At 38.8% G+C, this 27,933-nt stretch overlaps 1 protein-coding gene across 1 annotated transcript in view; it reads left to right on the top strand.

Moving 5' to 3' along the window:
• SPTLC2 (serine palmitoyltransferase long chain base subunit 2) overlaps positions 1-27,933 on the top strand; it is a 122,643-nt gene that overhangs the window by 34,322 nt on the left and 60,388 nt on the right. Inside the window, exons 3-8 of the mRNA XM_057731527.1 lie at positions 18,348-18,502; positions 20,091-20,239; positions 21,611-21,735; positions 23,224-23,317; positions 26,172-26,277; positions 26,952-27,171. Of these exons, the coding sequence (XP_057587510.1) occupies positions 18,348-18,502; positions 20,091-20,239; positions 21,611-21,735; positions 23,224-23,317; positions 26,172-26,277; positions 26,952-27,171 (849 nt within the window). The remainder of the gene's footprint in view (positions 1-18,347; positions 18,503-20,090; positions 20,240-21,610; positions 21,736-23,223; positions 23,318-26,171; positions 26,278-26,951; positions 27,172-27,933) is intronic.

Genomic DNA, 27,933 nt, shown 5'->3' with positions numbered 1-27,933 from the left:
TGTTAATTGAATCATCTCAAGAATCTATTCTTATTTTATGGATGAGAAAGCTGAAGTTCACAGATTAAGGAATGTTTCCCAAGATGCTTAATGTCAGAGCTGGTATGTGGACATGGGTCTGTGAAGAGCCAGAAGCCATGTCCTTTCTGTTCATAATACCCTGCTGTATCCCAAGCTGTGTCTACAGTCTTCTGGAAAGATTGTGTTCTTTAGAACTTGTGTTTTCTCATAGACACATTATACATACTTGTCTGGTTCACAGATCACCTCTTCTCCACAAAAAAACAAATCCTGAAGCAGAATGTGGCTGAGCTACTCTGTTTCTGTGGAAAACGATCTTGTTTTGGTAATGGTAAACAGAGATGATAATGATTATCTCTGGGGAGGACCTCATTCATCTCACTTCACTTTTCTCTGTATACTCCTTTGTGCCTCTAGAGTTTTGTACAATATACATGTATTATCTACTCTTTAAAAAAAAATTGTTGTAAATCAACTATACTCCAATAAAATTAAAACAAAGAAAATAAAAAACCTAATTTGTCTTGGACTAAGGAACACTTTTGTTCTTTCCCAAAACAAAATATTTCTTTATGAGCATTTACAAAAATATTTTAAATTTTATAATTTAAAATGATAAAAGATTTTCTTTATCCCATAATGAAGTTTATTTTTTTCAATGAAAAAAATAAATAGAGTGAAAAATGCCTGATTTTACAAAAAACAAACTTGTTTGTTCTTGGCATGTGAAGTATGGAGAGTTGTCCTCCAGCCCAGGAAATGTACTAGATTAGAGAAGGGATTCAGAAGTCATAAAATTTTTGTCTATCATACGTCTCACTTTCATGGGACATTAGAAGAGGGAGGCAGATGTGGTGGCAGCAAGATCAGCACTGAGAGGGGAGCCAGTAAACACTGGGAGTGGATGGCAGAGACATGGGAAGGGGAAGAAAGCACCAAGAAACGTGGGAAAAGAAAGGACTTCATCAGCGACTAGGAAACTAAAACCAATCAGCATATGGATTGAGGATCCTGAAACTGAGAGAACTGAGAATCCAGGCGTTTTTCTCTCATCTCAACCATTCTGCACCCTTCCCAGCCCTGGTACCACAAGTTGGCCTTCTTCCTCGTTGCCCTGAAATGCCTACAAGTTCATTTTATTAAGAAGGTATTTTTTTGATATCTAATGCAAGCAAAGCCCTGCATTCAGAATTTGGTCCAGTAAGTCAAAATAATTTTCATCATTGAAAACCAGAACAAATTAAATTTCTTTGATTCCCTTTTTTTTCCTACCCCTGTACATCCCAAATAGACTTTCCTGTAGGGTACATCCACAATATGTTTTTTTTTTTTTTTTTTGCATCCCTCAAGTATGGCTTAATACTGTAGGTTATTGGTTTACTATATACTAATTATGTTGTACAATATTACAATGACTTGTGTACAGACCAGTATCTTCCTACAAGACTGAGTTGATGGTGGTTGTGACTGATGGGGGCTAAAGTTTTATTCACGTATTCAAACTAGAAAGTCTTCATCTACAGGGACCTCTCATAGTGTCTATACATTGTAGAGACCTAATAATTGACATGTAGAGGTGGATGTGGCAGGAGTGCTGATGGTGGCTTAGAGAGCATTCCTGCTGAGGGGACAGAAGTGTAGGCAAAAGCATGAGGAATGTTCAGGAGAACCTGGAAAGAGGATGTATGAGAAATTGTGTTTTGAACGTGTGGTAGGCAGTGAGGAGTCCTGGGCAGTTTTTGAGCAGGGGAGTGACTGGAGAGTTTGCATACTGGTGCTCTCTCAGCGTGTGAGGAGCGAATGAATGAGCTGATGGGGATACATCTGAATTATTTTGTGAATGAGGACATTATCTTTGGAACTTCTTTCATGTCTCCAGAGGGTAAGTTGACTGTTTAAGTATTGGGGCTGCCTGTGTATACTTAACTTTGTGTAAAAGAATTGGAACACATAGATTTTCTTCTTACATAGTTTCTAATTTTGTTGAGGAAACATGAACACTTCAAAATTGTGGGCCTTTGCAAAGCACTAGGAAGGTAAATAGTACTTGAGTTGTATGCAGATGTAGAACAAAAAAGTAAACTGAGTAGCGTAGAGTTAATCAGGAAATAATTCTTGAAGGAAGTAATAGGAGGAAGTATGTAGACTGGAGGGGAATATTTGCCTCTAGAGTTTGTTTAGGGAGGACTGTACTAATTTATTCAAATTCATTTCAGTAGGATTTTCACAGTAGATAACATTAGCAGTTAAAACAGCTGAATTCTGCCCTTTTCTTATAAAAGTTCAGCTTCCAGAAGGGAAGGAAGGCTCATTTAGCCTTATGGCAGACCATGTTTGTGTTCCGATGCTGGATTAGATGTAGTGAGAGGGATAGGCCGATTCTAGTGTCACATTGGAAAGCAGTGAAGGAAGGTGCTTAGGATTGTAAAGAGCAAATATAATGTTGTTACTTTCTCACTTCCCTGAGTGAGTAGTGTTCATAACCACATCCTTATTTTCTTCCTCATTCCATTACAGAAGAGAGTCCGTTTAAATGACTTATGCTAGTTCTTCATGCATTGCTTTGGGTACAAGTAAACCACACGGTCATGCTAATAAAGCTGAGTTAGCATACGTTTGTTCTATTTATATAAATTGCTGAAATTATTGGAATTCTTTACTGCTTAGACCTCTGTTATTGGTGGTGTTTTGGATGAAACTTTTATTTTCTCAGTCTGGTTTCTTTTTCATGTGAGGTGAAGCGAGTAGTTCAGAAACACGTATGTGATGGGTATAGTAAAAACTTGAATTAATAAAAATGTTCTAATATCTAGATAGGAAATACTTAGAAATCTAAGGAGTAAATTATGGTTGGTGGTTACCACACACTTACTAAACTTTAATATTTGACTCTACAGTTCATGATCATATATTCAGAAATGGAAGGGATAGGATACTGGGAAGGGACATTGTATGTCTATATGCTATGTTTTAATTTTCAAGATACAGAAGAATTGAAATATATTAATAGGAATTCCTAGAAAGATTTTATTCTTGACCTCCTTCAAAAAGTAGTTTACTAAGAATATTCTGATAATTATCACTTTGGCAGTATCTTTGGAAACTATTAATGAGTATAGTTGCTTGATATGTTAAGCTGGGGGATTATCCATTGGTTTGTCTTTTTCAGTTCTGTGGGTTTAAGGAGAGCTCTGTTTTCTATAGTTTTGTGGTAAGTGTGGAGCCCAGAACAGCAGTCAAGCAGTCACTTTTTTTTTTGGCCCCACCTTGCCACTTGCAGGGTCTTAGTTCCCGACCAGGGATTGAATCCATGCCCACTGCAGTGGAGGCGCAGAGTCCTAACCACTGGACCACCAGGGCATTCCCTACCTATTTTTTTTTAATAGGTTTATTGAGATATAATTTACATACCATAAAGTTTAAATGTACAGTTGAATGATTTTATTACTATTTACAGAAGGTGTACAGCCAGCACCATAAGCTCACTTTATAACATTTTCATTATCTGAAAAAGAATTCCCATATGCATTAACAATCACCCCTTCCTCACCCACCCCATGCTAGGCAAACACTAATTCACTTTGTCTCTAGACATTTTAAATAAATGGGATCATACAGGGTGGATCTTTTGTGTCTGGCTTCTTTCATTTGGAATGTTTTTGAGATTGTAGTATATTTCAGTAATTCATTATTTTTAATTACTGAATCATATTCCATTGTATAAAGCAGTCATCTGTTTCCTCTTGGGATTTCTCACTGGGAAGCTATATCCAAAATAAACCTTTTTGAAGAGTTTTATTGTATATTACTGCTCTCTCCTTTTGCCCTAGTGACATTGCTAGGTTTGCAAGAGTTTCCTTGTCACCGGTTAAGCTTTTTTGTTTGGAGCAACAGTGTAGCTTTTTTTAGGAAGGCTTTTTTGTGTTTGAATCTTGAGGTATTTGTTTCTTTATTTAGCTTTTCTTTGCATTCAGCAATTTGGAACAGTTTTTTACTATTAACTGAGAATTGTAGAAGTTTAAAGAATGGATGTCCTGTCTGATATCCTAAGTCATTCCAAGTTTAAATTGAATACCTTTGGAGTGTTAAACTGGCAAACTGATTTCAAAATGTTTATTAAAATGAAAAAAATAAAGTTAAAAAATGATAATAGAATTCATGGATCCCTGAGACTACCTGTAAGCCCTCAACAGTTATTAGATCGCAGTTTAAGAAACCATGTGGAAGTTTCCTTAGATTTTAAGCTATATTTTGGTTTTATTTGTTTCTTCTCACTAAAGCATTTTGAACATGCCATGACAAGTTTAGTAGTAAATAACTGAAAATGTAAAAAGTGATCTACTCTACTGGAATATGGCCATCCATTAGAGCTTGTTACAGATAACACATGATGACTGGCCAGGACCCTGCTTCTGTTTACTGCACGTTCGGTTCTGACCATGAGTCTGGTGAGTCAGCTTTGCCTCGGTTTGTCCTCTATCAGATCATTCCCAGTAGCATGGATAGTTACTTCTCCGATCTTAGGAAAAGCTTTCTCTCAATCCCACCTTTATCCTCATTTACTGCTCCATCCTTTCTGTCTTTTAGAGCAAAATTCTTTGACGTAGCAATCAATGTCTTGCTTTCCACTCTTTACTGAGCCCACTCCTGTCCGGATTCTGCCCCCACCACTTCAACTTAAACGATTCCTGTATTGCAAAATCTAATAGTCCTTTCTCAGTCTTTACCTTGTTTGGCCTCCCAGCAGCATTTGACTCAGTTGATCACTCTCCTTCTAGAAGCATTTTGTTCACTTGGTTTCCAGGACATTATAATTGCCTGTTTTTCCTCCTGCCTTTCTGGCTATTTTCTCTCATCCTCTCCTGCTGGAGCCTCCTCATCCACCCAGCTTCTCAATGTTGATGTAGGCTGTGGTATAGGCTTCATCCTTAGTCCTCTTTTCCCATCTGTACTCGCTTCTTTGGTGATTTCATCCATTGTTTTGGTTTTTAGTATCTGTATGATGATAATACCCAAATTCATGCCTCTAGCACTGTCTTCCTCATTGAGCTCAACACTGTATAGCTAGCTGCCAACTCGACATCTCCACATAGGCCTCTCAAACTCTGCACGTCTAAAACTGAGCTGACATCCCCTCCTCTAACCAGCTAGCTGTCTTCCCCATCTCCATGAATAACACTTTTCTTCCCGTTGCTTAGGCTAAAAACTTTGTCGTTATCCTTGGTTCTTCTTTTTGTCACACACCATATGTGGTCCATTGGGAAATTCAGATTCAACCCTTTCTTATCACTCTTCATTTTCACCCAGGCATCATCTAGCCTCTCACTCATCTCCAGTCACGCTGGTCTCTTTGCAGTTCCTTCAGCACACCAAGTATACTCTTGCCTCAGTGCCATTGCACTTACTGTTCATCTCCCAGGAAAGCTCTGCCCCAGATAATCTTGTGAATGGTTCCCTCGGTTCCTCTTCCTTTATTGTACCCTGGCCACCCTAGCTAAGTTTCAGCATGACTCCAGCATTTTACATCCTCCTTCCATGTTTGAGTTTTGTTTTCATTAGCACTTTTCACTATTAACATACTTTATATTTTATACACGTGTCTTGTTTAGTATCTGTTTCTTCCACCAAAATAAAAATTCCACAAGGGCAGAGATTATTGTTATCTTTTTGTTTATTACTGTCTAACCGGTACCTAGAAGAGTGCTTGGCACGTATAGACATTCAGTACGTGTTTAAGATGTGAGTGGTGGTAATAATAACAATGAAAAGTTCTGGGCTTTGAATTAACATATTCACAATTGTGTGTGTGTTTGTGTGAGAGAGAGAGAGAGAATACACGTGTACATATGTGTGTGTGAGACAATACATATGCACATACAAACACACAGATGACTCAGTTTTAGATTTAGGGAAAACAAGTGTCTTTAATCTTGAAACCTCATTTTATGCCTTCACTTATGTTACGAGGGAGTGGCCACCTGTCTATAACATTAAAACCAGGAAAGAACAAAAGTAGTATGACTTACATGAATAGTGGGGAAAGCTCTTAATAAACCACAGTTCAAAGATCTTAAAGTCACCAGTTTAATAACTTTTCACAGGTTATTTCACCTGATTGTCTTCATTAAATAGAGCTAAAGATGACGTTGCTAGTTTATAATACTCCTAGTCATGTAATGCTTTTTAACCATAGGATAACTCCATCTTCAGCACTTCTTCAGGAGGGAATTATAGGGGATGTTCAAATTCTCTTAGCTTAAGTATTGAAACAATTTTGTCATGTTTCAGATACTTCTAGATATATCTTATCAGGTTATTTCCTTTTCTAGAAAAGGTGTTGCCAAATAAAAACTCAAAACCATAGACTTTTTTCCACTAGCCCGTCTTTGCTATGCAGTATCCTGTTTATCACCACCAAATGTGGTGATAAATATTTCAGCAGTACTGTAATACCCCGTGAACAGCGTTAGTGTGTTGTTAAAGAAAAGGTTTCAGATGTGTAGCCTTATGTTTCAGTGGCTGAGAGTTCTGAAGCACCCTGATCTTTCCCAGATAGATAAGTATCTTAGTGCCAGCAGACGTGGTGGATTTTCTTGTGATCAGATGTTAAAGTAAATTGGGTTACACACTGTTGAGCCAGGCAGCTCAGCATACTCTGTCACATAAAACTTTCATTTGACATTTACTGGAAAACACTCTTTCCATTATTTTTTAACCTCTTCATTGGTTATATATAACCAACATGTACATATATACAACACACATCTAGAAAAGTTAATAAAAGGTGAATGTGGATATAATGAATGCTTGTATAAGTGAGCAGCGATGAAACTACCACCTTAAAGGTAGCACATTACTGTCACCACAGAAACCACACCCTTTGTACCCTTCTCAGTCATACCTTTCCCTTTCCCCTAGGGTAACCATTGTCTTGACTTTTCTTTATGGTTTTATCACCTATGTGTACATCTATAAACGATAAAATTTAGCTAAGCCTGGTTTTGAACTTTATATAAATGGATTTGCATTGTATATGTGTTTTTGTGCCTTAGTTTGTAGAGTCAGCATAGGATTCAGCTCTGTTGTTGTGTACTTCTACTTCATTTGTTTTCATTGTTGTATAGTATCTCAGTGTGAGAGTATACTGCAATGTATTTATCTACTCTGATATTAGTGGCATTGAGGTGTTTTTTTCCTCCAGTTTTTGTCAGTGACTAATAAAGCTGCTCTAAACATTCTGATATGTGTTTCCTGAGCATGTATCCATGAATTTCTCCAGGCTTGGAATAAATGGGTTATAGAATATGCATGTCTTTAATTTTACTAGATAGTGACAGACTGTTTTTCAAAGTGATTGTACTGTTTTATACACTTAGCGGCTGTGTTTGAGAATTCTCATTGTTCCACATCCTTACCAACAATTACTGTTGTCAGACTTAAATTTTTTTGCCAATCCTGTTGTATTTATGACTAGTATCTTATTGTAGTTTTAATTTCCATTTCTCAGTTGCCCAATTAAGCTAAATACCTTTGCATATGTTTAATGATCATTTGAAGTTTCTATTTCATGAAGTGTCAGTTAAAATCCTTTGCCTGTTTATCTGTTGGTTTTCTGTGTTTTTCTTAGTGGCTTATAGGAAATTTTTATGTATTCTAGCAGACATTTTACAGCTATCTAACCCCATTTTGTAACTTGTCTTTCCACTCTGTGTGTCTTTTAATGAACAGAAGTTCTTTTGAAGTAAGCAGATTTGTCAGCTTTCCTTTATGAATAGTGCCTTTGTACTTTGTTTAAAGTATTTTGTCCTATCCCAAGTTTGTGAATATATTTTCCTATTTTCATTGTGTTTTAAACAATAAAACATTGAATCACATGAAGTTACCAATATTTGAGCATTTTTCTTTCTTTTTTTTTTTTTTTATTTTATTTTATTTTTTTGGGGGGTACACCAGGTTCAATCAACTGTTTTTATACACATATCCCCATATTCCCTCCCTTCCTTGACGCCCCCACCTCGATTCCCCCCCACCCTCCCTGCCCCAGTCCTCTAAGGCATCTTCCATCCTCGAGTTGGACTCCCTTTGTTATACAACAACTTCCCACTGACTATTTTACAGTTGGTAGTATATATATGTCTGTACTACTCTCCCGCTTCTTCTCAGTTTCCCCTTCACCCCCCGCCCCCTCCCATACCTCGAGTTCTCCAGTCCATTCCCTATTTGAGCATTTTTGAACTGCTAAAATGATAATTTCATGTGATTCAGTCTAACAAAATAAGGTAAAGAAGGAAAGGCATATATCTGGATGTAGTATAGCCATGTAGAGGTATATAATACTGTTGGTATAAAATATGGTGGGGTTTTTTTTTTTTTTTTTGGTTTTTTTGGGGGGTTCACTTTTTTTTAAGCTCTTTAATGGAATTTAATTGCTTTACACTTTTGTACCAGCTTTTGAGGTACACCAAAGTGAATCAACTGTATTTATACATATATCCCCATATCCCCTCCCTCCCGCAACTCCCTCCCACCCACCCTATCCTGGCCCTCTAAGGCATCACCCATCATCGAGTTGATCTCCCTCTGTTATACAGCAACTTCCCACTAGCTATCTATTTTACAGTTGGTAGTGTATATATGTCTATGCTACTCCTTCACTTCGTCCCAGCTTCCCCTTCGCTGCCCCACCCCCCATCCCCGTGTCCTCCAGTCCATTCTCTGCATCTGCATCCTTATATAATATGGTTTTAAGTTCAATATAAGTTGTGATAGAAATTATTAATTCTTCTCAAAAAATTGCTTCCCTGCATTATAAGTAGTACCTGTTTTACAAGAAAGAAAATAAACTAGGCGTCAGAAAGTGGGGCCCTGGTTTTTGACTTCTGAAATTCAAGTAAAACATTCCCTTAGGGATTCTCGTCATCTGTCTAACTCACCCCTGTGGCTGAAAGACTGGTCTGCATTCAGAGTAAGCACAGGCTAAGTCAGCCATTCTCTGTGGATGTATGTATCCCCACATGGCCCCACTACTCAGCTTTTCAGAGAAAGCTTCTTTGTCGTGGGGGCCAAAGTCCTTTTATCCAGTGGATGCTGGAGTTTTATCTTTTTTCTTTTTTTGGCTGCACCGTGCGGCCTGCAGCATCTTAGTTCCCCCACCAGGGATCGAACCCCAGCCCATGGCACTGAAAGCTCTGAGTCTTAACCACTGGCCCGCCAAGCAATTCGCTGGAGTTTTATCTTGAGACATTTGGGAAATGCTAGCTTTGCCACCATCGCTTATCATGGTCTGTCTCTCACACTGCAGGTTAACAGCATGCTCAGCTTTTACTCCTCTACCCCTAATGTGGTGCTTATTTAGTTTTCACTAAACTTTTACCTCCTTTAATGGGCAGGTTTTTTTTTTTTAAATAAAATTATTTATTTATTTATTTAATTGGCTGTGTTGGGTCATTTTTGCTGTTTGTGGGCTTTTAGTTGCGGTGAGTGGGGGCTACTCTTCCTTGTGGTGTGTGGGCTCCTCATTGCCGTGGCTTCTCTTGTTGTGGTGCATGGGCTCTAGGCGTGTGGGCTTCAGTAGTTGTGGCTCACGGGCTCTAAAGCGCAGGCTCAATAGTTGTGGCGCCCGGGCTTAGTTGCTCCGCGGCATGTGGGATCTCCCTGGGGCGGGGATCAAACCCGTGTCCCCTGCATTGGCAGGCAGATTCTTACCCACTGCGCCACCTAGAAGTCCAAAAAGTCAACTTTTAAATTAAGAAAGAAAACACGGTTGGTCACTAGCTCCTTTGTTTACGGAAACAAGAAGCAACGGAAACATCCCGGCGACAGGGATCGCCTGGAGCAGGTTCCCCTACAGGACCGCAGCCGGAGGGTTCAGCCCGCAGTGGTCCCACCGCCAGCGCTTAACAGGCGTGCGGTGCGCATCCTGCTCCCACTCACACCGGGCTGGGTCACACCGAGAATTCCTGCCGCTGCTGAAGCCTGAGACAGCTCACCCTCCAGCCCAATGGGCAGTTTTTTGTTTAGTTTTATGTTTTTCAATTGGCTGAAGCATTCAGTATAAGATAGTCACTAATCAAATTTTCTTGTTGAGAAAGATCATGTGTTGAATGGAGGATTTCTGCATGTCATTGCTCCAAACCATTGTTGAACTTGATAATTCACATTTTATTTATCCGAAAGCTGTTTTTTCTCAGAACCTTTACTTACTCCTATCTCATTTTCCCTTCACTGGTGTCAGCAGCATTAGAGGTGCACTTTTTGTTGGGGGACAGGGGTGGCATTCTTCATAAAGAAATCGAGTTTGTGTCACTTACTGGGTGTTGTAGCGCCAGGGAATGGACAGTTCAGAGTCTAGCTGAATCGTTGTGCTGGGCCTGCCTCTGCTCCCGCTCGTCTCCCTTATGCTCCTTGTGTGAGGTTCGTTTCTCTGTCCTCAGCAGCAGTACATGTTACACACGGACTGCCCCACTTAATCGCCAAGACTAGTTGAAACTCAGTATTTTAATGTATGCCTGGAGCCTCCTCTGAAATGGCGAGGAGGGGCAGAGTCACTGAAAATAATAGAATCCCCCTTTTTCCCCCTAGTAACTCTGGAAACATATGGGTAGATTGAATTTGGGATTGAATTATTTCTTAATCCATTAAGAAACTCCTAGTAGAGAATTTTTGGGTTAATATGTTGCTTTTGCTTTTGTTTCTATTGAGGTAAAATTTATATAACATGAATGTAACCATTTTAAAGTGTACAGTTCAATGGCATTAACTACATTTAAATGTCGTGCTACCATCCCGTCTGTGTATCTAGCCCCAGAATGCTTCATCATCCCCAAAGAAGACCCATGCCCATTAGCCTCTCCTGACAGTCCCTGGCAACCACTAATCTGCTTTCTGTGTCTCTGGTTTTTTTGTTTTTTGTTTGGGAGTTTTTTGTTTGTTTTTGTTTTGTTGGGTTTTTTTGGCTACATTGGGCTTTCTCTAGTTGTGGTGAGCGGGGACTACTCTTTGTTGCAGTGCATGGGCTTCTTATTGGTGGCTTCTCTTGTTGCAGAGCACAGGCTCTAGGCATGTGGGCCTTAGTAGTTGCAGCGGATGGGCTCAGTAGTTGTGGTGCACAGGCTTAGTTGCTCCATGGCATGTGGGATCTTCCCAGACCAGGAATTGAACCCATGTCCCCTGCACTGGAAAACAGATTCTTATCTACTGTGCCACCAAGGAAGTCCCTCTGTGTCTGTGGTTTTAACTGTTCTTGATATTTCTATAAATGGAATCACGCAATATGTGACCGTCTGTGCCTGGCTTCTTTCAGTTAAGTTTTCGCGATTCATCCGCATTGTAGCGTGAATTAGTGCTCCATTCCTTTTTATGGTTGCATACTATTCCATTGTGTGTACGTACCATGTTTGTTTATCTGTTCATCTATTAATGGACATTTGGATTGTTACCACATTTTGGCCATTTTGAATAGTGCTGCTGCGAACATTCGTGAACAAGTAGTTGTTTAAATATCTGTTTTCAGTTCTTTTGGGTATGTATCTAGAAATGGAGTTACTGGGTATTATGGAAGTTCTATGTTTACCTTTCTGAGAAACTACCAAACTGTTTTTCACTTCAGCTGCACCATTTTACAATCCCACCAGCAGTGAATAAAGGTTTTTCTAAAAGTCTTATAGTTGTATATTTTACATTTAAGACTGTGATTCATTTTGAGTTTTATTTATTTTATTTATTTGAGAGTTATACTCAAGAAGAGCTATACAGTCTGCCCTTTCCTGGGTTATTTTTGTTTTATTTTTTGGCTGCATGGTGAGCTTGCTTTATTCACCTTAATACTCCTAATGTTATGACAAGACATACCACAGGCATCTTAGTTCCCCGACCAGGAATTGAATCTGCGCCCCTACAGTGGAAGCTTGGAGTCTTAACCCCTGGGCCACCAGGGAGGTTCCACTTTTGAGTTAATTTTTGTGTAAGATGAGGTTTAGATTAAAGTTCATTTTTTGCCTGTTGATGTCCAGTTGCTTCAGCAAGAATGTTTTGTAAGATAAATATGCCCTTTAAAAGGAGTCTGAAGATCTAAATACTATACTGTCATTTTGTAGAGTTTGTTCCACCCCAGTTTTCTTTACTTAATCAAGTTTTTAATAGAAAAAGCAAAACTATTTCATGATTCTGATTTGTTCTTTAGAGATTGTGTACTGACTGCTAGAGTTACTTATCCCAGTTTCTTTCTCTGCACCACGCATAGTAGGTCAGAGGTGGAACTTTAAATCATTTTTATGTTGAGAAGGCATTGAAACATTTCTGAGCATGTTTTTCAGGTGTTTTGTTTGAACATCAAAGCAGTCATTGTGTGCCTCAGATGCTCATTTTTGAGAGAAATTTTATTCTTTGATATATTGAGATTTGTGCCCTAGACTCTAAAACAAGTAAAAGTTATTAAGTTAGAACTGGTATTGAGAATTCTTATTGGAATTAGAAGTAGGGCCCGATTTGGAGTAGTCCTGGAGCCTTCATTTCAGCTGTATATCACTGAGTTCTAGTGTAAACTGGACAAATTTTATTCTTTTTGTTGTTGTTCTTTTCTTTTTCTTTTCTTTTCTTTCCTTTTTTTTTTTTTTGGCCATCCTGCGAAGCTTGCAGGATCTTAGTTCTCCAACCAGGGATTGAACCCGGGTCCCCTACAGTGGAAGCATGGAGTCCTAACCACTGGACTGCCAGGGAATTCCCAAATTTTATTCTTTTAATCTACAAAATACATGTAATAGCTTATTAAATATTTGTTTCTCAAAAATAATCACAATGAATATGCTCTTGAAACAGTCAAGTTTCAGTGGAGTTAACCAATGTCACTGTAGGTTATTATTCAAGCATACAGGGAATTAGGCATTTATACATTGTGAAGAGGCTGGAGCTGTGAAGTTAGGGCCTCTTTCCTCCAACTAAGCAACCACCTTTGAAATGAGGAAAATAGTCCTGCCATGAGTACTACAAATGCTGCCATCACAGCCACTCCACAGTCATGAAGCTGGTGTATAAGCTGGTGGAGTCTGGAATCTAGCTGGTGCTGTCATCATGACGGTCTGCTAGAGCTTGCCTTCCACATTGGAACAAAAAAGTGGCCTCTGCCTTCCAAACCTTGTGTGTGCTTCTCACTGGTGGAATCTATGTCACATCCACAATCCTATCACAAGGGTATCTGGGAAATGTAGTTTTTAGCCTTCCGGCTCGTGTGTGTGTGTGTGTGTGTGTGTGTGTGTGTGTGTGTGTGTCTGTCTCTGTGTGTGTGTCTGTGTGTGTGTTCGCGCATGCACATGTGCTGGCCGCAGGCAGACCATAGGAAAGGAGTGGGGAGGCCAATGTCCAGTGGTCTTAAAGTGCTTTGAATGCGTAGAGTATTTCAGACTGACTTAGTAGTAACACAGAATGGGAGGCAGTGTGGCTAGGGTTAGGAACATACCCTTGGAATTAAAAGACCTGGATCAGTTCCTGGCACTGCTTCTGGCCAGTTCTGTAGGTGGGAAAGCCATTTCGCCGTTCTGGAAATGGGAGTAATAGCTTCTGTAAGAGGGTTCAGGGATATTTAAGAGAATATATGTAAAGCACTTGGCAACACATCTCATGAGTACTCAGTAAGCTCTTATTTCTATTGATGAGATTATCCATCATCTTTGTCATCATCGTATGAAAGTATTAGGGCATCTGTGTTGGCCCGAACTGTCTTAACAAACGTGGACAATTTTTATAAAGTCACCTTCTGAAAATGGTAGCACGCAACCTTTTTCCCCTGTGATTTTTTTTTTTAAGTTAACTTTCAGAACTTACTTATGGGGACTTCCTAGGTGGCATGGTGGTTAAGAATCTGCCTGCAAATGCAGGGGACACGGGTTTGATCCCTGCCCGGGTAAGATACCACATGCTGTGGAGCAACTAAGCCTGTGCACAACAGTGAAGAGTAGCCTCCGCTCTCGGCAACTATGTAGCAATGAAAACCCAACATAGCCAATAAAATAAATACATAAATAAATTAAAAAAAAAAAAAGAACTTACTTATGTGCAGAGGTTAACGTGGTGCATAAATACGTAAATACCAGAATAATACTCGCATTACTGAACCAGGTCTGTTTGCCTGACGTGCAGCAAGCCTAACGCTGAGACTCTGGGGTTGGTTTACAGCCAAGAGTTCATTCACAAAGCAGCTAAGTGACGAGGAGATAGAACAAGTCTCAGGTCCACCGCTCTGAAGGCGAGGGGGTTGGGGTACTTATGGGATAAGCAAGCGTGGTTTTAGGCACGGGGAAAGGTGAGTAGAGGCGGGGAAAGGTGAGTAGAGGCAGGGAAAGGTGAGGTGATCCTGGTACTGCGCAGGCACATCCGGGTTGTGCATATTCAAATTGGAGTTGCTTCGCTAGATCTGAGGGTGGAGTTTTCTGGCCCTCTGACGTCAAAAGGCCATTCACTGAACATCTGTGCAGGCCCAGTTTTAAGGTCGGTGGTCCCAAGCAGCCCGCAGCCAGTTCACACTGGGCGGGAGCTGACTCCAAGTTCCCTGAAAACAACTGGGATGTGTGAAAGCTGGGAAGGCCTGCAATTATAAAAGAGGCAAAAAGAAAAAGAAGAAACTAAAGCGAACTTAATTAATGAAGGTGGTTTACAAGCAAAGGTTTTTTTCTTTTATTTTTTTCCCAAATCTTTATTGGATTATAATTGCTTTACAGTGTTGTGTTATTTTCTGCTGTACTACAAGCTGTTCGTTATCTGTTGTTATCAACTCCTGTTAACTCTTTGGGGCACAATTTTGCTTGTCAAGATCATCCTATATTTTTCCAGAAGGTTCGCAGTCCCATATCTACAATCAAAACTCTAAAATATCTGAAAACCAAAAGTTTTTTAAACACATTTGGTGGCAAAACCTGACCTGAACAGATGTGCTGTTCTTTACAGCTTTTTTTATTCCACTTGGTATGAACAGTCGTAGTTTTCCTGCAGATATATTAAAGTGTTGGGTTTTGGGGTGCTGCACATCCTGCTGGTTATATATAGTAGATTACCCTGTGATCTTAAGGCCTGTATAGACACTAGAATAAGTGCCTGTTTGTTTTAAACAATATATAGGGTGTTTTCTAGAAGACTCACCTCAAATAGGCTTAAATAATAAAGGATATTTATTGGCTAATTATTGCAATGACCCCAGACTACTTTTGGTAAGGTCTTCACTGATCCCTAATTAACAAAACCATGAATTTCAATTTTACCTTTGAGGCTAGTACTAGAAGTCACTTAACTTGTCACTTAACTTCAAGCCCAACAAATCCAGTGTGGTCTCAGCTAGGTTTTGTTCTCTGCTTATCATGAATATGTGCTGGTGTATGGGGTTTGTAAAGATCTTCAGTGTCCATGAGGAGGGCATCCATGAGGCTGTTTGAACTTGACTCTGTCATTGCCACTCACCTACCATTTAGGCTCTCTCTGGGCAGGCCTGCCTCTACAGTACGTGTTATATTGTGTTGTAACTTTGTCTGTGTGCCTCTTCACTACATTGAGATCCTTGGCTATGTAGAGGCTGTGTCTTACTCATTTTTATCCCCAATGCCTAACTTAGTGCCCAGAAAGGACTGCTTAGTAAGTGTTTGTTCAGTGCCAGAGCAAATGAGTATTAGGTTGGCCTTGACTAAAGTCATTTCACAGTGACTAAACTGAGGAGGAAGAGGAGGGGGAGAGGGGTGTGGAGTAGGATGGGGAGTGGGGGAGGTGAGGGTAGGAGTAGTGGTGGTGTCATTGTTTGCAGAGAAAACTATCCTGTTCCTTAAGGTATTCCAAGTCTAGCAATGAATCAAATGTATATTGAGGGTCCAGTAAAAGATTTGAAAGAATGAATGAAAAGACAAGTCCTCTAGTTTAACTCTAGTCCTAGAATATTTAAAGTGTGTGAGATGTTTTTAGAAACAGACATTCCTATTACCTAGAACTAGAACCTCAAATGGTGGTCCCCTTCTATCCCCTTTCTTTCCTCATTGCAAGGCTGCAGGGAGTTTGGTTAGCATGCCTTCAGATCTCTACCGAACCCTGTAACTGCAGTCAGCGCTGCTACCCTGGCCACGAGTCCCCATCTTCTACCATCTGTCTCACCTGCTTTCAGTCTCTGACATCCCTCATGGTGACAGCTTCCTCACTGTGCAAGGCTGTTCCCTTCTCAGGGACTTAGTTGTTCTCTCAGTGTAAGGGGAGGTGGAGCTCCCTGATCTTGGTGGTCTCTCTGTTCAGGAGATCAGAGCCCATCCATCCCTGCCCTCCTAACCTCAGACAGCTGTGTCACAGGTCACCCAAAGCTCACCTCATTCCAACCTGCAGCCCTTTTTTCTTTGGGGCTTAATAACGCTTCTGGTAGATAGGACCAGCCTCTCAAGTTTTTTTCTGATATTTATATAGTAAAAGCAAAAAATACTGCTTTTTGTTGCTAATGAAAATTTGTCCATGATGGAGTATTTCTCTCAAGTATTTGAGTTAACACCTTTTTTTGTTTTTTGGGAGTTTTTGTTTTTGTTTCTTTATTGGAGTATAGTTGCTTTACAGTATTGTGTTAGTTTCTGCTGTACAACAAAGTGAATCAGCTATACATATACATATATCCCTGTATCCCCTCCCTTTTGAGCCTCCTTCCCAGCCTCCCCATCCCATCCCTTTAGGTCTTCACAAAGCATCAAGCTGATCTCCCTGTGCTCTGTAGCAGCTTCCCAGTAGCCATCTATTTTACCTTTGGTAGTGTGTATGAGTGAATGCTACTGTCTCACACGTCCTAGGTTCTCCCCCCCCACCCCCACCGTCCTCAAGTCTGTTCTCTATGTCTGCATCTCTGTTCCTGCCCTGCCATTAGGTTCATTGGTACCATTTTTCTAGATTCCATATATATGCCTTAGCACCTTTAACATTGATATGCAGTGTTTAGGAAGTTATAAAGAAATGAGGTCAAGAAGAGTTAGTACTGTTTACCCATTGAAAAGGACTGGAGATTGATTTTTTTGTTTTTTCCTTTGTGAAATAAAAGCTTGGTGAATAATAGTTAAAGGAGAGTCCTTAATTAGAGTTTGGATGTCTCTGTTCCAGTTTTAATTTAATGGTATGTTGGAAGAGAAGGCTATCAAAAGGGACATAGTATTTAAGTAATAAATTTCCAGTTGTGACAGATGTTATTTATGGATATTTTCTCTTAAAGAAATGTAAATGTTAGAGCCAATTGCTGGAGAGATGGTATCCGGTACCACAAAATTCCTGAGTACTTTCTGACTCTGCTTAACTTTATTTAAGGAGATTTTTATCTACTGTGAGGCTTATTTAGTAGGCACTTTAGAGTCCAGTGCCATAGAAGGTTGTTAATTTTAAAGTTTTATGTAGAGCCTTCTTTAGCAATGAAAATCTTTTATAGAATAAGGCTTAAACTTTTAATGTTTTTGACTAGCTTCGTTAAAAGATTAATTTAGATTGGCACAAAGCCCAGATCTGAGGGCTAGAAGCTCAGTGGTTTGCTGACTATCATAAAGCTGTAGTACAGTTTTCTTTTTATTTGGTTTACCCTTTACCTTCAAGTAGACCTCATGTGGTCTGGTCACTGTGTTCTGAGCAGAATATTACGCATTAATTAAAGCTCCACTGTGACTTTATTTTTACAGACTTAAATTTTATCATAACTTAAGTTCAGGGAGGAAAGGAGAGCTTTAAATCCCTGATCATGGAAATTGATTTTGAGATTCTTTTAAAATTTCCATCCAAGGAAAGAAACCTGAGGTAGATGTCTTTCTTATAAACCTACCTTTTAGTGTTTCTTGTTTATAATTTTTCTTTGAATTTGTTTCATTTTGATGCATGAAATATGCAGAGAATGGAATCTTAATTTTGGAATTATTTTTCTTGGTTGAAACTGAAATTTATAGGGGTTTTATGGCATTTCCCCTAATATAGTACAGGAGGGAGGAGGGCAAAGAGCAGTGTTTTTAAGGTTACTAGGAAGGTAAACCATCTACTGACAGAATTGATACAACCAAGTTTTATTTTTATGAGGCCTGCTTTACTAAGTTAAATTCTTTGGCTCTACTTTCATGCAGATAGTTACTTACAATCATTTCTTATAGCTAAGCCCTCAAAGCTAAGTGTCTTTTACCTGATTGAGTGGTTTTAAAATAACAGAGAATTGCTGCCTCTCCAAATGTTTTCCATAGCAGTTTATTCTATCTAATTCACTTCTTATTCTAAAGTGCTCTTGCAATACGAAAAGGGAAGTTGTAAAACTTTTCAGAGGAACTCAGTTAAATTTATAGTATTTCACCATTTGTTGGCAGGACTTTGTGTCATTGTATCAGGATTTTGAAAACTTCTATACAAGGAACCTCTACATGAGGATTAGAGACAACTGGAATCGGCCTATCTGCAGTGTGCCTGGAGCCAAGGTGGACATCATGGAGAGACAGTCTCACGATTACAACTGGTCGTTCAAGTGAGTCTCAGTTGAGAAATTGTTTCTTGACAACAAAAAAAGAATTTTTTCACTTCAGAAAATATTGTATTCCAATTTGAGTATTCTGTCAAAATAGGAGTAGAAGCTGAGAGTACAATACAGAATGATTAGTTTCCTTGCATATTGTTCATTGTTACTGAGATTTTTTAAATACATTTTTCTGTTACATTTGTCATTGTGTTAGATTATAGTTGAAAACAAAAATTGACTTAATAAAAAGACATACACAAAGAAAAACCGTCCTTCCTGTTATGCCATTTACCAGGATCAAGTGTCTGAATTTATTTATGGATATTTTGATTTCTCAAATGATTCAAGGAGTGTTTTTACTTAAATGGATTGAATTGTTGAGAAAACTTTTTATATTCCTAAGATTCTATTTTGTTTATATTGCACAAGCATTACGTGGTTGTATGGTCATTATTTTTTTAAAAAAAGACAAATAATACAAATAAACTGAAGGTCCCCTATGGCAGCTAACCACTATCCTTTTGCAAATCCACTTCCCCACAAGTCCTCACTTCCCAGACGACCATTGTTATCAGTTTATTGTATGTTATTCCTCCAGGTGTTTTCTGTGGTGTATATATGTAGTGTATTACTGGGGTTGCACACAGGGAGTTTTTGTTTTACAAAAATGGGATCATACTATAGAAATTATTTTACATCTTGCTTTTTTTACTTGCTAACGTATTGGTAACATCCTTCTTGTGTACATTCACAGCAAGCTCATTATTTGTAGTGGCTGCTTAGTATTCTGCACTATAGATACATGTATAAAAATATATATATAGAGAGAGAGCAGATTGGGCTATGCCATCTTGTGTTAAAAACCCCCAAAATCTCAGAGTTAAGACAGAAACAGTTTATTTCTTGTCCATACTTCATGTCCATCTTAGATTGATAGAGCTTCTGAACCATGTTGTCCTCACTTGGGGTCCCAGGCTGACTGAGCTTCCACCATATGGAATATCACTGGTCTGTGTGCCTGGGAAAGGGACACGGTAGATAAACTGTGTAGTGACTCTCAAAGAATCCTTAAGTGTATATCCTTTTATATGTGTGTAGGAATTGCTGAGTCAAAGATATGTATATCTTTTCATAGAGAAATACTGCAAAACTGCCCTCCAAAAAAAGATACTGACTGATATTCTTATCTATAGCGTATGAGAGTGTCCTGGCCAACACTGCATATAGTCAGTTTTTATTTTTATTTATTTTAAAAAATTAAAAAAAAATTTTTTTTGGCCGCACCTCATGGCTTGCGAAATCTTAGTTCCCTGACCAGGGATTGAACCGGGGTCACAACAGTGAAAGCACCAAGTCCTAACCACTGGACCACCAGGGAATTCCCATGATATGGTCAGTTTTTAAATATCCCTATTGATAAGTGAAAGCTGGTATTTTGTTTTAACTTCCATCTTCCTAGTTGGTAGTGAGTTTGAGCTGCTTTTCATCTAGACCATATTCTCTCTACTTCCTATAGATAGTGTTTCCTTTTGTATTATTACCATGTGTATTTGATTTGCTTTTGAGTTTCATGAACTTTTATACTATTGAAATACAGGTACACAGGGAATGTAATTAAAGATGTTATAAACATGGGTTCCTACAACTATCTTGGATTTGCACGGAATACTGGACCATGTCAAGAGGCAGCTGCCAAAGTCTTGGAGGAGTATGGAGTTGGAGTGTGCAGCACTCGGCAGGAAATTGGTAAGTATAGGCTATGTTTGGCCAGCTGATGTTCTTAACTTTTTTACTCAGGAGGGAATAATACTGATATAGAGCTAGAATATAAGCATCCAAATACATGTAGTTTAGATCAGGTAAAGAATGCTTTATTTTTCTGAAGTGATGGATGATTTTAATGCTTTCAGTGTGTTTTGAGATATATTTATCTTTTCTATTATGTTATACATACGGAATATCTCTGTGTATCTCTACTTCAGTACTTGTGGCATGAGGGTTCAGTAGTTGTGGCTTGCAGGCTTAGTTGCTCCTTGGCATGAGGGATCTTCCTAGATCAAAGATCGAACCCATGTCCCCTGCATTGGCAGGCACATTCTCAACCTCTGTGCCACCAGGGAAGGTGTTTTTTAACTTGCCTTTTGCTACATAATAAATTATTTCAGAACTTAGTGGCTAAAACAGAAACATTATTTGCTTGTGATTTTGTAATTTGGGAAGGACTTGACTTTTATCTCAGCTCCATGTGGGATTGGGTGGGGCATTATGACTGAGGATAGAGTATCCAAGATAGCCTCACTTACATGTCTGGCACCTCAGCTGAGTGGTGAGCCCTGCCTCTTCCTTCCATAGTCTCTTATCCTCCAGACCCCCTCCCTGTCTACATGATCTCTGTTTACAATAGGCTAGTTAGACTATTTTACATGGCAACTGACTTCAGATGTATAAAAGCAGATGCTGCCAGGCCTCTTAAGGCATAGACTTGGAACCAGCATGTGTGAACAGGAATGGGAGAAATTGTTGGCAAGCCTCTTTACAGAAATGCCACCACAGGTGCTGCATCTGATTTTATTTATCTATTGTATTCTTTATGAGCCTTTACTCTTCATAATACTGACTCCTTCATAGACCTTAGTCTGAAAAGGTTATGACACATAGATTATGAGTTCTTTCTTTTTTTTCTAATTTTTTATTTAATTTTTAAAATTATTTTTGGCTGCATTGGGTCCTCGTTGCTGCACGTGGACTTTCTCTAGTTGTGGTGAGCAGGGGACTATTCTTTGTTGCGGCGCACGGACTTCTCAGTGCAGTGGCTTCTCTTGTTGCAGAGCATGGCCTCTAGGTGCGCAGGCTTCAGTAGCTGCAGCACGCAGGCTCAGTAGTTGTGGCTTGTGGGCTCTAGTGTGCAGACTCATTAGTTGTGGTGCACAGGCTTAGTTGCTCCGCAGGCATGTGGCATCTTCCTGGGCCAGGGCTCGAACCCGTCTCCTCTGGCAGGCGGATTCTTAACCGCTGTGCCACCAGGGAAGTCCCAACTATGATTTCTTTTTACAAAGTAATGAGTAATTCTTAAGTTTGGGGTTTGGTGGTATTGACTTCATTAACTTCTTCACGCAGGAAACCTGGACAAGCATGAAGAACTAGAGAAGCTTGTGGCAAGTTTCTTGGGAGTAGAAGCTGCTATGGCATACGGCATGGGATTTGCAACAAATTCAATGAACATTCCTGCTCTTGTTAGCAAAGTAAGATTTAGTCTGTCATTTATGAAAACTCCCTCATATGTACTTTTTGTTTTATAAAGCCTTCAGATAAGCCAGAAGCTATTGTAAACTTGAAACATAGTTTACCCAAAGATATTTCTATCACAAAATTTTGTATAATTTTGTTTATAAGTGTATCCCATGGAAACTTATCAGTTGAAGCTTTTTTGCCGGAACCCATGATTGTTTCTCCTTCCATTAGATGACTCTTGCCTTCTTCATTTGATACAGTTTTAGAGGGAGTCTCATAAATAAAATCTCATAAATGACTAAAATTAGGGAAGAAAGGGTGTTTAGTTTGGAAATTATTTATCAGGTGGGTTTTTCTTCCAGTAGAAAAATATGAAAATACATAGGTCCCTAATACTTGTTCTTACTGTAATGCACATTGTTTAGAGATACATGGGCAAATTATGTGTATATGTATAATACAGGTAGTAATATAGGTTAAGAGTAATAATATAGGTAAATAGTAATATAAGTTAAAAGTAATGTATATATGTATGTATTTTATTTTCTGTGGGTAGAGTTTGTGAGGGGGACAGTAGAAGAGATAAAAGATAAGAGCCCTTGTACATTTGTACATTACATTTTTTTTAGCAGATTGGCACTATAAACCTGAAAGGGCCCTCAAGGGCCAGTCCTACACGTCTCATTTTAACACTGATATCTGGGCAGGGTATATTGAAAAATCAGTGGATTAATGAGCAGAAGACCTGAGAATTTTTTGGTTGGTTGTATGGTCAAATTTAATTCTGTGACCATGAGCATGTCACAACCTTTCTGAGCCTCAAATTTTCCTTTGTAAAATAAGGTTCTTGGACCAAGTTAACTCTGAAGTCTTTTTCAGTTATGTAAATGTGTGGTTCCTCAAGGAATAGATGGGACAAATAGAAAACAAAAAGCAACAGAGGAAATTTAAACACAGCTGTATTGATATCACATTAAATATAAATGTTTTATACATTCCAATTAGAAGACAGAGATTGTCAGATTAGATAAAATTAAGTAGGCTTCTGCCAGATACCTACTTTAAATTTTCAGACACAGGGAATTCCCTGTGGTCCAGTGGTTAGGACTCAGCACTTTCATTGCTGTGGGCCCAGGTTCAATCCCTGGTCAGGTAACTAAGATCCAGTAAGCCACCTGGCGTGGCCAAAAAAAAAAAAAGCAAAGATATGGGTTAAAAGTAAAAGGATGGAAAAAGTTATAGCATGTAAACAGTAATAATATGATTTATATAATATTTTATTGTAATATAATAAACTAATAAATCATATAATATCAATATCATATATAGTATTAATATTATAACAATATAAACAGAGATTTAAGAGCAAATTGATAACTTTGCCATTGTGCAGGCTTTCCTTAGTAAGATATAATTATTAATGATTTTAGCATCTTGTAATTTGCCTAACTAAACCTTTCCCCCTGGTTTCATTATTTTGTGTGCTTGTTGTTTTGCAGGGTTGCCTGATCTTGAGTGATGAACTGAACCATGCATCACTGGTTCTAGGAGCCAGACTCTCAGGAGCAACCATTCGAGTCTTCAAACACAACAGTGAGTTTGTTGTGGAGTTTACTGCTGGCTTTAGTGTTTAATATTCTTTGGGTTAGTGGCAGTGGTAAGATTAGTTACATTAATAATAGAAAATATAAATGAAGCTGAAATAGCAACACTTAAAATGTCTCCAGTCTTTTAAAAATTATTATCTTTCTCATTGGAGTAAAAATAAAGGCTGACTGAAGCCTTTTGGTACAAAGTAAAAACGTTGTTCTTTTTTTGACTTTGAACTTGTTCATCTTCCTTGTTTACAAGTCACTTTACTAGATGCCTGTGGTATGTCTTGCCATAACATTAGGGGTATTAAAGTGAATAAAGCAAGCTCCCTGATCTCAAGGGTCTCTGACTGGTTGCTGAAGAGACTACAGACAAACCAGTAGTTAGAATACAGCAGACAAATACTGAAATGTGGATATGAACAGATGCCATAAAAGCACAGAGGAAAATGGCACTAAGCCAAAACTTTCTCCCTAAGTGGAAATATCTTTGTATGTTATTAAAATAATCACAATAAAAATGTATAACTTTCCAAGTTAAAACACTCTCACGTAGAGAGGAAAGAATACCAAACTGTTTAATATCATCTTTTACCAAAATGTGTACATGTACAGACAGAAGTCTAAAAGAACATGCACCCAAATGTTAGGTCTGTGCCTCTGGATGGAAAGTTTATGGATAGTAATAACTTTCTTCCTTTTGTCTTTGTTTTGTCTGAAATTTTTTACAGTGAGAATAATCTATACAGTATTTTCTTTTATGTAAGTGGGATTTATTAGACACTGTTGTGTGACTTGCTGTTTTCTTACAACACATTGGGAACTTTGGCAGTACATGTGACTGTCCTTCTCCTGTAATGCCAGCGTGGCAGGCAGTGCCCTCATTCAGTCCATCCCTCAGTTTGAACATCCAGGTTGTTTCTGAATTTTTCTGTTAGCAACAGTACTACTTATATTCACATTCTTGCTCACTGGTCTGATTAGTACTTTAGGATAAATTCCCAGCAGTCTTTAGAATGCATGGTTAAAATGGTGTAAATTTACTATGCTTTTCCAGATTGCCTCCAAGCATGGTACAAATGTTTACACAGCAACTCAACTCAAAAACAGTGACTGTTCCTTACTCACAGGCCAACGTAGGCCATTATGCATCATTTAAAATCTTTTCTAATCTAATAAGTCCAATAACATACTAACTTTTATTTCTTTGATTATTAGCTGTTGAGCAACTTTTTATACAGAGTTATTGTCTTTGTATTTCTTCATAAATTGGCCATTTTCAAACTGTTTCTCTTTTTACTGATTATAAGAGCCCTTTATGTTGCAATATTTTTTATTTTTAACTTTGTTTTTAGTGTCTTGCTGTGCAGACTTATTAAAACATTTATGTTGTCGCACTTACTGTCTTATAACTTTTGTTTGGATTTTGTGTAACAGCCTTCCCCATTCTCAGACCATAATCGGGTAGTTTTGTGGTATCTTTTTTATCTAAATTTTTGATTTACATGGGATTTGGAGAGTATACTATGAAAGAGGTATTGAATTTTTTTTTCCTAAGTTGATACTATGATCAAGCATTCCATAGATATCTCCTTTCATCTAAAATTTTGAATCAGTGTTTATTTTTCTCTTCCTTTCTGTATATAAAGAGAGGAAGCTAAAACAATGAGTCCATTTTGACTTGTCTCCTGCTGTTTGCCACACATTGCCCTCTGCAGCAAGACTAGTGGCTTCAGATCAGACTTTTTGGAGCATCTCCTATCCCTGGGTTAGACAGCAGATAGATTGTTTTGTTATGAATAACTGAAGGTGTAAACACAGCTACAACTTTTGGCCATTTTGTGTTTGTAGTATGTGTTTTTATTACCTTATTTGTTTTTTCTGCCAAAGTTCTTTTATGAAAAGAGCAAATTCAGGTAACTTTGCAACCTCTTCCTTCAGTGATGAACAGTAAAGAATATAAAATCAGATTTATGATGGGGTGCCTCTCATCCCTGATAAACATACCCTAGACTTAATGTTGCACAGATTTTTGTGCGGGGGTTTCTTAAGGGCATTGTTTCAGGGCAGGTATTTTAAGTGTGAAGGCTGTAGCGGTGGTATCAGTGCTCTTCAGAGCATTTCTCTTTAACAGGAAAGTTATGCTCGTCTTTCATGGCGGTACCAGCCAAGTGTTTCCCGGGCCTGTCAACCTCCGCCTTAAGGGCCAGCAGAGCCACAAGAACTTGGTTGTAGACAGACAACTGGTCAGGCCAGACAGGGAACAATCTCAGATGATTGCCAAGCTTGCTTAACACATAGATTCATACATGCCCAGACTGGTGTATTTTTAACCCACTACCAAGATAAAGCTATTTAACAAGCTTTTATCGAATATACACTAGGTGAAAGGAAATAGGGTGTGCACTTTGAAGTTTTTCTCCCATATTTGCCTTTTTAGGAGGTGTGTGTATTTGTAGTAGTTTATTCACGGTTTCTTGCTCAGCCTTCTTTATGCGTTTATTTCTGAATGACTCACTAGGATTAAAGATACAGTTGATCGTATAAATACAAAAAAAGCTAACTGAATGGCAAGGTATTTCACATGAAACATTGGTCATTTCATAAGCATGATAACCAACTGAGTCAACTGTGCCAGATGCATTTAGTCAAGTTTCTGTGGTTTTGAACACTTGTTACATTGTAGATGGGATTTTAATTCAAGTTAGAGTAGCTTGCCCATTTGGCCCTGTCTTTTCCTGCCCAATTCTAATTATGTTAATGTCCTGTGCTATCTGAATAAGGGATAAAGTTTAGGGATAAAGTTAGCAAAGAGGAGGATACTTTGTGCTGAAATTCTTCTTTGTGTGCTATAGATATGCAAAGCCTAGAGAAGCTGTTGAAAGATGCCATTGTTTATGGTCAGCCTCGGACACGAAGGCCCTGGAAGAAAATTCTAATCCTTGTGGAGGGAATATATAGGTAATCCTGCTTTATTATTCTTATGTCTGATTTGCCCCATGGAGTCATAGAAATTTTAAGCTGAGGGGACACTAATCTAGACCCCTCTGGAAACTAAGAAGACAGGGTTTCTGACTTGTTAAATACCTGGCTCTTCTTTATTCTTTCCATCATGCTTTATGATCTCCAAGTATCTTTTCTGTTTGGGTCCTTTATTTTTCCACTGTCTGTAGAGGTGGTTTACACATAGGGGCAAGAATTGGAATATGTTTTCTAATATGTGAAAATAAATTTCACGCCATTTAATTTTAAGAAATATTTTATTTTGCTTGCCTGTTTGCAGCCCTTGTATTTATTCTCTCACCTCCTAATGTTTTTATTCTTTCATGTAATTTTAATGACATTTGCAGTGTGATGTAATGTTGCCTATAATTACAAACTTTAGAAGAATCTGCTGTGACCTCTGTCCCTCTGTGGTGAATTAAGATCACTTGTATTCTGATGTTTGTTTTAAAAGATCCAATCTCCTTTGCTCTAGCCATGGCATCGTCTATCTCTGGCAGTTTAAAACCACAGGCAGAGTTGTCAGACCATTTAAAAATGCAATACACTTAAAAAATTAAAAACAAAGTGGCCACCTCCTAATTTTGAGAGTTAAGACATCTCACTGTGTATCTTTTACCCTGTTTTGCCAGCATGGAGGGATCTATTGTTCGCCTTCCTGAAGTGATTGCCCTTAAGAAGAAGTACAAAGCGTACTTGTATCTAGATGAAGCTCACAGCATTGGGGCTCTGGGCCCTACAGGACGAGGTGTGGTCGATTACTTTGGCCTGGATCCTGAGGATGTGGACATTATGATGGGAACATTCACAAAGAGCTTTGGTGCTTCTGGAGGGTACATCGGAGGCAAGAAGGTAAATGGGCCCTCAGAATCGAGCAGTTAAGGTTCATAAAGGTACTGGCTACTAGATTTTGATTTGGTTCTTCACATGTAGCAGATAACGTCCTGAACGTGGACATAGGGAGCCTAAATTTGTGGATTAGGTGAATAGTGCCAGCAACTTCACACTGCAGCTGCCTGGTGAGTGACTGATAAACTGAAAGCTGGTTCTGTTCATTGTTTGTTGTTTTTTTATTGGAGCTTCATTCTAAACTACATCCTGGTCTGAGTATAGAATGCCCTCCTGTGAAAGAACGCGCAGTAGCACTGCCTGTTCACCATAGTTTTCTCTTGGGTTTGAGCTGTGCTCACTATTTCAAACATAGTGGGGATGTCATGGGAGCCGGTGGGGGTAGGAGACCAGTTTCTTCTGCTGCCCTTGGACTCAGGTGCATCTTGGGTGAGCGTCGAGCCAGAAAGGACAAAGATTACTTTGCTAGCTCTGGTATGCTACAAGGCATTGTGTGTTCCAATTCAGAAATTGCATAATGAACTCCAGGATATTTGACACTCGATGTAGCGTGGTGAATATGGTTGAACCGTGGAGGCAGAGCCTAGCTTTGAGTATTTCCCTAACTTCGTGAGACCTTGGGCAAAGTATTTAACCTTTCAGTTTCCTTGTCAGTAAAACAGATAAATGTGCCTGGCTTATAAGATTGTAGTAAGGGTTTAAAAAATAATATATGTCCATGCTGTAATGTGGAAATAACCTTGAAAGCGTTATGTTAAATTAAAG

This window comes from Hippopotamus amphibius, chromosome 4 (genome assembly GCF_030028045.1).
Source record: "Hippopotamus amphibius kiboko isolate mHipAmp2 chromosome 4, mHipAmp2.hap2, whole genome shotgun sequence".
NCBI classification, from domain to species: Eukaryota; Metazoa; Chordata; class Mammalia; order Artiodactyla; family Hippopotamidae; genus Hippopotamus; species Hippopotamus amphibius.
The sequence above is the reverse complement of the archived record's forward strand: the minus strand, read 5'-3'. Positions and strand labels throughout refer to the sequence as shown.